General features: G+C 36.4%; 1 protein-coding gene across 1 annotated transcript in view; it reads right to left on the bottom strand.

Annotated features, from left to right (window-relative positions):
* Positions 1–13,420, bottom strand: part of PEX7 (peroxisomal biogenesis factor 7) — an 86,088-nt gene that overhangs the window by 54,965 nt on the left and 17,703 nt on the right. Inside the window, exons 6-7 of the mRNA XM_019951788.3 lie at positions 2,607–2,713; positions 850–963 (exon numbers count right to left, since the gene is read on the bottom strand). Of these exons, the coding sequence (XP_019807347.2) occupies positions 850–963; positions 2,607–2,713 (221 nt within the window). The remainder of the gene's footprint in view (positions 1–849; positions 964–2,606; positions 2,714–13,420) is intronic.

Raw genomic sequence — 13,420 nt, 5'->3', positions numbered from 1 at the left:
TCACTACATTACCCTATTTCATTCTCAGAAGCACTGTGAAATATATATAGAAAATATTTTTTAACTACTAAAACCTGTGTGCCATGAAAAAAAATCAGGGCACTGTGTCTCATATGTTGAGTTGTAACCAGTAAAATTTAAAATATTAACTACAATTTAGAATTTTTAAAATAGGAATAACATAATTATCTTAATGAAAAGATCAAAAAGGTACCTTTTTATCCTTAATGTAAAAAAACAAAGAATGAAATTGGGAAATGTCCTTTAATAAGATGTTTTCCACAGTGACTTAGCAAAATTTACCTAAATAAAAGCTGGGAAACTAACTTAAGTCACCTTATACCTGACAAATTTGAGGGGATCAGCAGAAAAATGTTACCTCATCCTCTGCTGTTTAGAAAGTGGAAAACTGTCTCTACCCTAAACTTCTGAGAACATTCATATATACAATCATGTTAGGGAAAATAAAGAATTAACTCTCTCTCTGTGCAAGTTTCAACAAAATAAAGAAATCTTCCCACTGAATGAAAAATTGTAAAGAATATAATACTCAAAGTAAATTACTAGAGTTAAAAAATATTAAAAGGAATAGTAGAATGGGAATGACAGAATGAGAAAAACATTTTTATTTAATCCTAAGTACTGCTTGACTACATATTACAATTCATTCAATAATTATTCCAGTATTTTACCCAATTTTAGCTTTCAATATTCATTATCATTCATTGGATAACAAAAACATGCATAAAAAAGAATCAATAACCCATCCCCTAAACACCTTTTATATATACTTCATTAAATATATTTATATTTTTGTTCTATGTATAAAAAGAAAAGATAAAAACTTACTTTCACTCTCCTAATAGCATAGGTGTGACCAAGAAGTTCAAATACTGGTTGTCGTACATTCCTCAAGTCCCAGCCTCTCAAACTACAATCAACTGCCCCTGTCACCAGCAAATTCTGAAAACAATTCAGAGAAAAGTAAAGTGTGACATCTTTGCAATTAAGCAGTACCCAAGCTTTCCTACTAGAAACAGTGTCTATTTTCTGGTATTTATTTAATCTGACCCCAGGAGTCATTCTTGAAAAGTTATATAGCATTATAGAAAGGAGTCAAAATATACATCAAAAAGCAAAAATTAGTAGGACTTGAGAGAAAAGGAACTCAGTATGCTTTAGGCATATGACGGAACACTATACACAACAGAAAAAGGCATAGTCTCAAACAGCATTGTAGATTTCCCAATCTACTTTTAGGACTATTAATAAGAACATAAGATTTTAAAAATTATACCTGACAAATGAGCCCACCCTTCTTTTCAGCATCCTCTGAGGTTTCTACCAAGCATTAAAAGGCAAGAGGCCTGCTAATTTACAAATATTTGAAAGTGCAAAGTATAAATTAAATTTTTTTGTTTTTCTAATTCTAAATCAATCACTGCTCTCAACTCTCATGGGCCATGTCTTAGTATAATATGTAACACTATCTGAGAATTTATGCAGAAAGTGGTAAGTCTCCTATCTAGTCAGGTTTTTTAAATTCTGCTATCTAGAACCCTAGGTGAACCCAGAGTTCATGGCTCAAGAGGCCAAGAGCTGCGTCCACACTCAGCCCCATTCCACATCAACCAGGGCAGTAATCCATTGTCTGAACATTTTCGGCTTCAATATAAGCTCATCTGAAAAAAAGCTGCAATGATTTAAAAAAAAATTTTTTAACTACTCTCAAGTATATATCAGCAACTTTTTTAGAATTCCTAAAAGTATAACACACAGTCCACAATTTCATTTTCCTATTTGGAAAATTCACGAGAGAGATTTGTAGTCATCAGCACTGAAAATTTTATTAAAATCAAGTATTATTTTGAGTATGTTCTATATTTTTTAAATCTATTTTATTTCTTTCTATTTAAAGAACTCAGCTGATACAATGTTCTCTTAACCTTCACTGATTACTTTAAAAATGCGAAAAGTAAGACATATGTTATACTTATTTGTCATAGTTAACAGACTACTTCAGGTACATAAATATATTTAAACAGCATATCAACACATATTTAATCCATTTCTATTTCTAATTCATATGCTCATATAGTTAGCTGAAGCTCTGCAAAAAGTTACAAATGGACACTGCTATCTTACAGAAACATGAAGCTTGGTTAGGCTTATAAGGGAAGATAAAACAGAAAATTCTAAAACTGATGGACTGTCAAATTAAAAATCAAGTTACAAATAGTTCAGCAGCCTCACTAGCAAAATGAACAAGAAATGAAAGCAGAAGATGATACAAACTGGCAGGGTTAAGAGCAATAAAGTAAAAAATTACGTAAGTTGTAAAGCAGTTTCCCAAATAAACAAGTAAGGCTGCACTATTGAACTTTTGAGAATTTCTGTTTCTTATTCAGCCTGTTTTATGTGCACTTAAATCCAATTAATGCTAATGCAGGTCACTCACAATCATCAATTAGAAAAGAAAGGGACTGAATTTAACTTAATGGTCCATAAACACTATCAAAGTCCACATAAACAAAGATAAAATAAAATCTAAAACATTTCAACATTAGGAAGGGCTCAGCAGCTCAGGATAGAACCAGACAAGGTACCTCATTGTATTTACACCAGTCACAACTCAGAATTTCTGCCTGATGTGCTGGAACCACAGTTCTGACTCCTGTTGTCTTCACATCCCAAATTCTCAAAGTCTGATCACCTGGTGAAAGAGGAAGACTTGATCACTTTCCATCACACCACTTGGATACTCGGTACCCATGACAACAAGTCAGGGGAAAACACACCACTTTCACTATCAGGATACTGCCACCTATATATCATATACACATATACATTGTTTTTGTTCTATAATAATGCATAAGACCTACTAAAAGTGATGAACTATAAACAAAAAGGCACCATGATAATGTTTTTAGATCTACTCAAAGCAGGAAAATCTAAATCTCACACTAAGACAAACATAGCAGTGATTAAACACACACCCAATGCATTTTTCTTCAGGATAGGAAAAGGCCCTGAAAATCTTTGTTTCTTGTAAATAAAGTTAGCACCCTATACCAGCATATTCTCTAAGAAACAAAATGGTAATAGTTTTACTGTTAAAAGTGTGCAAAATCTACCAAGTTGAAATGGATAATTTTCAAATCTTAGCTTTTACATTTATTATATTTTAAAGGGCCATCCAAAGGTATATTTTTCACCTTGGAAAAACCAAGTTGAGAAAATTTGTCATTATACTCTGAATTACTACAAAAATGATTATACTCTGAATTATTATACTCTGAATTACTCTGATTACTACAGATAATACTCTGAATTACTACAAAAATGATTTATATCACATAGCTGAACAAAGTCAACCCTGATTAAATGTTTTACATGCTGTTTGCCTTCAATTTTGTAAACTATGAGGAAATAACAATGACCAGATGAAAAACCCTGAATATACGTATATCTACATCAAAATTAAATTACAAACAGTAACTGATCATGTGAGAAAGCTAGTTCAGCTTAATGAAAAAAAAACCACCAATATGATGGCAGGCATAGTCTTGATTCCATTTAGTAGTTGTTTGACCCTGCAGAAGTTATATAATATCTCTGAGACTGATTCCTCATTTCTAAAAAAGAAACAGAATGACTACATGCAGGATGGTATAAGAATTTAGTGTAACAAAGTTTCTGTAAATCGTTAGCATGGTCTCTAGAATACAGTAGATACGCTAATATGTGGTATATAAAAATGCTAAATTTTAAAAATTTCCTTTGGTTACCTACATACAATTTCCTATCATCCCAATTCTAAATCATACGTCATTTACCTAAGTTCAAGAGTTTTAGACCATTTTTTTCTGATTTCTTTGCAAGTTGTTTAAGAAAGATAAGAATGAAATTGCTGGTGGTAATGAAATGTAGGAGTTAAGCATGGGGGCTTTGGAGCTCCAGAGCTTGGTTCTAACCCAGCTCAATCATTTGGTAGCTGTTGACGTTTAGTCAAGTTACTTAACATCCTGGATTCTTACCTTCCTCACCTATGATAAAGTATCTGTCTTATACAGACCCACAGACGTGAAGGACAAATTAGTGGTTACCAGTGGGGTGAGAGAAGGGCAGAGGGGCAATATAGGGGTAGGGGATTAAGAGGTACAAGCTATTAGGCATAAAATAAGCTACAAGGATATACTGTACAACACAGGGAATATAGCCAATATTTTATAATAATTATAAATGGTGTATAACCTTTAAAAATCGTGAATCACTATATTGTACACCTGCAACTTATATAACATTGTACCTCAACTATACTTCAAAAAAAAACAACAAAAACAAATCTGCCTTATAAAGTTGAAATGAGATAAAGTTTTAAAAATAAAATAACAAAACATAACCATGATTAGAAGTCATTCCTGTCCCTATTAATAACATGAATAAATAATAACTAATATTTATTGAGTGCTTACTATATGCCAAATGCTGGTCAGCATTTTACGTGTACAGTCAGTCCTCCATATTCGTGGGTTCCAAATCTGTGAATTCAACCAACCATGGGCCAAAACTATTCAGGAAAAAAAAATTCCAGAAAGTTCCAAAAAACAAAACTTGAATTTGCTGTGCTGGCAACTATTTACACAGCATTTACATTGTATTAGGTATTTTAAATAATTTGGGGATGATTTAAAGTATACAGGAGGATATGCATAGATTATATGCAAATATGATGACAGTTTATACAAGGGACTTGAGCATCTAGGGATTTTGATATCCTGGGAGGGTCCTGGAGCCAATCGCCAACAGATACCAAGAGATGAACATACTAACTTTAAAAACATCACAACAAGTGAGGTAAAAATTTTGATAACATAAAAAGTAATTTTTGTAGTAATTTACAAATGAGGAAACTGAAGCACATGGAGCTGAAGTAAGTCAGCAGAGAGGAAACAATGGAATCAGAGCCTAGAATCAGAACCCAGGCTGCCTGGCTTCCTAGCCTGTGTGAACTATAACTACACAACGTTGCCCCCTAATGTTGTCGGAGGAGAAGTGCCACGTGATCAATGTTGGCGAAACCTTGAGCAATTTATTCTTTTAATTTATACGTTAATTATTTTATAAATTGGGGAAAATTTTAATAGACACACACACACACACATAACATTCTGTCATATTTGCCCCACAATTATTTTAGAAGTAAAAGTAACAAAACACAACAGATAGTGTTGAAACCTCTACTGTATTTCCAACCCCATTCCCCATCCTCCTTGCCCAAGCCTACCACAATCCTGAATTCGGTGTGCATCCCTGTAGTTTGTGTTTTGGTAATACTTCTACAACATTTTTATGTATTCATAAATATGTACTATTGTTTGTGTGTGAGATTAAATTTTTTTTATATTTAAAAAGCATCATCCTCCTACTTTACAAAAGGTTGAAAACCACTCTGATAGAAGAGAGTGACTAACGTTTTTGAATCTAGCTAAGGACAGTGGGGATGAGATGGAATGATGAGTTTGAAAGTACCAAACGGAAATGGTTCAGAATTGGTATAGACTAGAGCTCCCAAAATTTCAGGGGTCCTAATTATAATCACTGTCTGTGGTCTAGCCACCAGTCAGTAGAATTTCTTTCAGAAGTCTAAGTAGCTTTGATTAAATGATCTTTCATGACTTTCCCTAACCTTCAGAGTTTACAGCAGGGTGGTGTAGATGTCCAGATTTGGTCTGCCCAGCAACACCCTTCCAGGAACAGCACCCTCTTTTCACCATGTGACTCTAGAAAGACCTATGGCTCAACACAATCGACTGGCCAAGGACAGGTCTAAGCAAGACCAGTCATACTATCTCATTTTCTGCCCCTGCCACAGCTGACAGGTCAGAAGTATCTACTTGGGATTTTTCTGAAGTATAACTGAAAAAATAATGTCAGTCCCTCTCTCACAGTAGAATTTACAGGTTATAAAATTGAGAAGCTGCTGGTGGCCCTGTGTTTCACTGTATGGAGAAAGCTGGCCTGCAGAGTCAAGTCAACAAGCAGAGAAAAGTCCAGGTTAGAGACAGAGAATGTGTCCGGGGGTCATTTAAGCATCCCTTCCCCTTTTGGGGTTGCTTTTCAATAAATTCTACAAAGACCTAAGATTGCTCAAGTTCTATCACCTATAGGCAAGGTGAGTCCTTATCATCATGGAAGCAGTGAATGGAATTCACCTGAAGCTTCAAACTCTATAAAGCCTAGCCCCACTCAGCTGGGGTGATTAAAAAATATACTTCTGGGGCTTCCCTGGTGGTGCAGTGGTTAAGAATCCACCTGCCAATGCAGGGGACACGGGTTCGAGCCCTGGTCCGGGAAGATCCCACATGCTGTGGAACAACTAAGCCCGTGCGCCACGACTACTGAGTCTGCGAGCCACAACTACTGAAGCCCACGCACCTAGAGCCCGTGCTCTGCAACAAGAGAAGCCACCGCAATGAGAAGCCTGTGCACCACAATGAAGAGCAGCCCCTGCTCGCTGCAACTAAAGAAAGCCCGCGCACAGCGAGGAAGACCCAACGCAGCCAAAAATAAATAAATACATACATACATACACTTCTCAGAGGTATCTGATTCAGTAGGACTAAGATGAAGGCTAGAATTCTGTTGTTTTTTCAAGCTTCCCAATGACTCTGTTGGTGGGCCAGGTTTCAGGATCACTGGACTAGTATGTTATTACACAAGCATGCATTCCAGATTCTACCTGGAGCAGGTTACTCTAAAACTCCGTTCTCAGAGTTTTAGTTTCTAGATAAGCAGACTCTTAATCCTTACAGCACATACGTATGCAAAGGCCATTCAGATCTTCCTCAAATATGCCCTGCTCTCTCCACATCCCCTCCCTCTGCTTCCCGCTTCTCATCTCCTAACTCTTACTTGTTCATAAGGTAGCAGTTTAAACACTATTTCCTCAGAGAAGCTTCTCTGACCAGCCAACTTTGACAAGCTCAAGAATCCTTTGTTACGTTTCCACAGAATTCTGAGCACACAGGTTAATCATAGCAATCACCACTCAGAGAACCCTTACTCTGTGCCAGGCACTGTCCTAAGCCTTTTGCTCATACTAATTCACTTAATCCTCATCAAAACTCCATGACATGGGTATTATTATCACCCTTATTTTTTAAATGAGGACTGAAGAGACAGAAGTTAAGTAGCATGACCAAAGTCACGTAACAGTGGTGAAAGCAGCCAGGGAGGCTGGCTGCAGAGTCCATGTCCCTAACCACTGTGCTGTGCCCTCGTCCTCAAAGAGCTTCATGCTCCTTACCGTTATGGTTGCTAGGCTTTTTCTTAGCATCTCTCTTTCCCACTGGACTATACACTCACTGTATCTTCAGTGCCCAGACACAGGTGGACATTCACTAAATATCTGACTGACTCACTGACAATGTCCCTGTCAATAATCAAATTTAACCTTAAGTATGTTTTAAAAATTCTGGTAAGATGGTTATTCCCATATATTATATAATAATAATCAAAAAACTTTGGTGTTTGCTTGTGTAAGGTGCTCAGCTATGTCAAAGAATATACATGCCCTATAGGAAATATACAAACACAAGTCAAGCAAAGAAAACATGCAAAGAAGTGCACTGCACACAGCCTGGTAAGCAAATTTTCTTCTCTCTCTTGAAATGGCAAAGGCACAATGAGAGCTTTAGAGCTTACCCCAACTTTTACTATGCCACAAACCCTCCTTTTGTAGAGTGGAAGAAAAACTTTAAGTCTTTTCAACTTTATTGAGTAGGCAAATATTGGAAAAGTCATCATGAAGAAATATTTCAGGGAAATGTCAAATGGTTGATAAATAAACCTTCCAATGAGTTTCCAAAATCATAAAATCTGGCAGAAAAATGGCTTTACTATATTCAGTTTTTTTTAAGGAACATAGGTTACAGCTCACAGGTCCAGTATTAGGTTTTTGTCAAATCCCTTCTGATTTATTCCAAGCCTTGGATGTGCAGACAATTTAGTTCATATTGACCCCCTATCCATCTTCTTCACCTAACCAGGATTCACTCTTGCCATTCTCAGTGTATGTAGCTGGGTACCACCTCTCTCCCATTTCCCATTCTCAACTGCAGGAGCTGAGCCAGGCCAAGCCAATCAACACATTACAGCCTCCTCTCCCAGGCACAGTGATTAGTTTAGGAACATCCACACAGGCCATCAGAGCCCATGAGAGAAAATGAAACATTTTTAGATGTCTGAAAAGGAATCTCCCACTTTCTCCTACTGCACAGAAACAAGAAAGGATGCAGGGGCTAGAGCTACTGCCATCTTGCTATCATGTGGTACCAGATACTGAAACCAACTTAACAGAACACAGAACAAAAGAGATAGGAAGAACAGTCTTTGAGCCCTACATCCAGCTGTGTGTACACAGCCAGGTGTAATTCTGGACATTTCAACTATGTGAGCAAACAAATTACCTTCTACCTTAAGGCAGTTTGGGTCAGAATGTCTTTCACTTTCAACCAAAGACGTGCTGGCTGGTATGACCACAATTTACATTCATTTCTAATATAACACATGAAAGTAATGTCATTAAACTGTCTCTTTTTTCTGTTAAAGCAAATGGACATTCTGTTGATAAAAGACTCTTTTTATATACTATCTATTTACAAAGTAGAGATACTTAAGTTTTGTAATTATACTGCTAACACTCTACACACAGTCTTTTTCTGCTACTCACTCTCACACACTGAATACTCTATATATAACATCCAGAGTCAATATTATGTATAATATGCTACACAAAAGGCCAATGTAATACAAAGAAGTGTGTGTGACTCAGCCTGAATAAAGGGCTAATATATACAATTCTGCCCGCCTTATTTATTTTTAACGTCTTTATTGGAGTATAATTGCTTTACAATGTTGTGTTAGTATCTGCTGTGTAACAAAGTGAATCAGCTATATGTATATATATATCACCATATCCTCTCCCTCTTGTGTCTCCCTCCCACCCTACCTATCCCACCCCTCGAGCTAGTAACACAGCACCGAGCTGAGCTCCCTGTGCGATGCAGCTGCTTCCCATTAGCTATTTTACATTTGGTAGTGTATATATGTCAATGACACTCTCTCACTTCGTCCCAGCTTACCCATCCCCCTTCCCATGTCCATAGTCCATTCTCTATGTCTGTGTCTTTACTCCTGTCCTGCCCCTAGGTTCATCAGAACCTTTTTTTTTTAGATTCCATATATATGTGTTAGCATACAGTATTTTTCCTTCTGACTTACTTCACTCTGTATGACAGACTCTAGGTCCATCCACCTCACTACAAATAACTCAATTTTGTTTCTTTTTATGGCTGAGCAATATTCCATTGTATATATGTGCCACAGCTTCTTCATCCATTCATCTGTCGATGGACACTTAGGTTGCTTCCATGTCCTGGCTATTGTAAATAGTGCCGCAATGAATACTGTGGTACATGACTCTTTTTGAATCATGGTTTTCTCAGGGTATATGCCCAGTAGTAGGACTGCTGGGTCTTATGGTAGTTCTGTTTTCAAATTTTTAAGGAACCTCCATACTGTTCTAAATAGTGGCTGTATCACTTTACATTCCCACCAACAGTACAAGAGGGTTCCCTTTTCTCCACACCCTCTCCAGCATTTATTGCTTGTAGATTTTTTGATGATGGCCATTCTGCCTGGTGTGAGGTGATACCTCATTGTAGTTTTGAGTTGCATTTCTCTAATGATTAGTGATGCTGTGCATCCTTTCATGTGTTTGCTGGCAACCTGTATATCTCCTTTGGAGAAATGTCTATTTAGGTATTCTGCCCATTTTTGGATTGGGTTGTTTGTTTTTGTGATATTGAGCTGCATGAGCTGCTTGTATGTTTTGCAGATTAATCCTTTGTCAGTTGCTTCATTTGCAAATATTTTCTCCCATTCTGAGGGCTGTCTTTTTGCCTTATTTATGGTTTCCTTTGCTGTGCAAAAGCTTTTAAGTTTCATTAAGTCCCATTTTTTTACTTTTGTTTTTATTTCCATTTCTCTAGGAGGTGGGTCAAAAAGGACCTTGCTGTGATTTACGTCATAGAGTGTTCTGCCTATGTTTTCCTCTAAGTTTTATAGTGTCTGGCCTTACATTTAGGTCTTTAATCCATTTTGAGTTTATTTTCGTATATGGTGTTAGGGAGTGTACTAATTTCATTCTTTGACATGTGGCTGTTCAGTTTTCCCAGCACCTCTTATTGAAGAGGCTGTCTTTTCTCTATTGTATATTTGTGCCTCCTTTATCAAAGATACGGTGACCATATGTGTGGGGGTTTATCTCTGGTATTTCTATCCTGTTCCATTGATCTATATTTCTGTTTTTGTGCCAGTACCATACTGTCTTGATTACTGTAGCTTTGTAGTATAGTCTGAAGTCAGGGAGCCTGATTCCTCTAGCTCTGCTTTTCTTTCTCAAGATGACTTTGGCAGTTCGGGGTCTTTTGTGTTTCCATACAAACTGTGAAATTTTTTGTTCTAGTTCTGTGAAAAATGCCATTGGTAGTTTGATAGGGATTGCATTGAAACTGTAGATTGCTTTGGGTAGTAGAGTCATTTTCACGATGTTGATTCTTCCAATCCAAGAACATGGTATATCTCTCCATCCGTTTGTATCACCTTTAGTTTCCTTCATCAGTGTCTTATAGTTTTCTGCATACAGATCTTTTGTCTCCTTAGGAAGGTTTATTCCTAGGTGTTTTATTCTTTTTGTTGCAATGGTAAATGGGAGTGTTTCCTTAATTTCTCTTTCAGATTTTGCATCATCAGTGTATAGGAATGCAAGAGATTTCTGTGCATTAATTTTGTATCCTGCTACTTTACCAAATTCATTGATTAGCTCTAGTAGTTTTCTGGTAGCATCTTCAGGATTCTCTATGTACAGTATCATGTCATCTGCAAACAGTGACAGTTTTACTTCTTTTCCAATTCGGTTCTTTTTATTTCTATTTCTTCTTTGATTGCTGTGGCTAAAACTTCCAAAACTGTGTTGAATAATTGCGGTGACAGTGGGCAACTTTGTCTTGTTCCTGATCTTAGAGGAAATGGTTTCAGTTTTTCACCATTGAGAATGATGTTGGCTGTGGGTCTGTCATATATGGGCTCTATTATGTTGAGGTAGGTTCCCTCTATGCCTACTTTCTGGAGAGTTTTTATCATAAATTGGTGTTGAATTTTGTCAAAAGTTTCTTCTGCATCTATTGAGATGATTACATGGTTTTTATCCTTCAATTTGTTAATATGGTGTATCAAATTGATTGATTTGCGTATATTGAAGAATCCTTGCATTCCTGGGATAAACCCCACTTGATCGTGGTGTATGATCCTTTTAATGTGCTGTTGGATTCTGTTTGCTAGTATTCTGTTGAGGATTTTTGCATCTATGTTCATCAGTGATACTGGCCTGTGGTTTTCTTTTTTTGTGACATCTTTGTCTGGATTTGGCATCAGTGTGATGTGGCCTCGTAGAATGAGTTTGGGAGTGTTCCTCCCTCTGCTATATTTTGGAAGAGTTTGAGAAGGATAGGTGTCAGCACTTCTCTAAATGTTTGATAGAATTCGCCTCTGAAGCCATCTGTTCCTGGGCTTTTGTTTGTTGGAAGATTTTTAATCACAGTTTCAATTTCAGTGTTTGTGATTGGTCTGTTTATATTTTCTAGTTCTTCCTGATTCAGCCTCGGAAGGTTGTGCTTTTCTAAGAATTTGTCCATTTCTTCCAGGTTGTCCACTTTATTAGCATATAGTTGCTTGTAGTAATCTCTCAAGACCCTTTGTATTTCTGCAGTGTCAGTTGTTACTTCTCCTTTTACATTTCTAATTCTGTTGATCTGAGTCTTCTCCCTTTTCTTCTTGATGAGTCTGGCTAATGGTTTATCAATTTTGTTTATCTTCTCAAAGAATCAGCTTTTAGTTTTATTGATCTTTGAAACTGTTCCCTTCATTCCTTTTTCATTTATTTCTACTCTGATCTTTATGATTTCTTTCGTTCTGCTAACTTTGGGGTTTTTTTGTTCTCCTTTCTCTAATTGCTTTTGGTGTAACGTTAGGTTGTTTATTTGAGATTTTTCTTGTTTCTTGAGGTAGGATTGCATTGCTATAAACTTCCCTCTTAGAACAGCTTTTGCTGCATCCCATAGGTTTGGGTCATTGTGTTTTCTTTGTCATTTGTTTCTAGGTATTTTTTGATTTCCTCTGATTTCTTCAGTGATCTCTTGGTTATTTAGTAGCATATTGTTTCGCCTCCATGTGTTTGTATTTTTTACAGTTTCTTTCTGTAATTGGTATCTAGTCTTAAAGTGTTGTGGTTGGAAAATATACTTGATACGATTTCAATTTTCTTAAATTTTCCAAGGCTTGATTTGTAACCCAAGATATGATCTATCCTGGAGAATGTTCCCTGAGCACTTGAGAAAAATGTGTATTCTGTTGTTTTCTGATAAATAAATATCAATTAAGTCCACCTTGTTTGATGTGTCATTTAATGTTTCTGTTTCCTTATTTATTTTCATTTTGGATGATCTGTCCATTGGTGAAAGTGGGGTGTTAAACTCCCCTACTTTTATTGTGTTACTGTCAGTTTCCCCTTTTATGGATGTTAGTATTTGCCTTATGTGTTGAGGTGCTCCTATGCTGGGTGCATAAATATTTACAATTGTTATCTCTTCTTCTTGGATTGATCCCTTGATCATTATGTAGTGTCTTTCTTTGTCTCTTGTAACAGTCTTTATTTTAAAGTCTATTTTGTCTGATATGAGAATTGCTATTCCAGCTTTCTTTTGATTTCCATTTGCATGGAATATCTATTTCCATCCCCTCACTTTTAGTCTGTCTGTGTCCCTAGGTCTGAAGTGGATCTCTTGTAGACAGCATATATATGGATCTTGTTTGTGTATCCATTCAGCCAGCCTATGTCTTTTAGTTGGAGCATTTAATCCATTTACATTTAAGGTAATTATCAATATATATGTCCCTATGACCATTTTCTTAATTGTTTTGGGTTTGTTTTTGTAGATCTTTCCTTCTCATGTGTTTCCTGCCTAGAGAAGTTCCTTTAGCATTTGTTGTAAAGCTTGTTTGGTGGTGCTGAATTCTCTTAGCTTTTGCTTGTCTGTAAAGGTTTTAATTTCTCCGTTGAATCTGAATGACATCCTTGCTGGGTAGAGTAATCTTGATTGTAGGTTTTTGCCTTTCACCACTTTAAATATGTCCTGCCACTCCCTTCTGGCTTGCAGAGTTTCTGCTGAAAGATCAGCTGTTAAGCTTATGGGGATTCCCTTGTATGTTATTTGTTGCTTTTCCTTTGCTGCTTTTAATATTTTTTCTTTGTATTTGTTTTTTGATACTTTGGTTAATATGTGTCATGGCATGTTTC

The sequence above is a fragment of the Tursiops truncatus genome, chromosome 12, assembly GCF_011762595.2.
Source record: "Tursiops truncatus isolate mTurTru1 chromosome 12, mTurTru1.mat.Y, whole genome shotgun sequence".
Taxonomy (NCBI): Eukaryota; Metazoa; Chordata; class Mammalia; order Artiodactyla; family Delphinidae; genus Tursiops; species Tursiops truncatus.
This window is presented reverse-complemented; position numbering and strand designations above follow the sequence as displayed.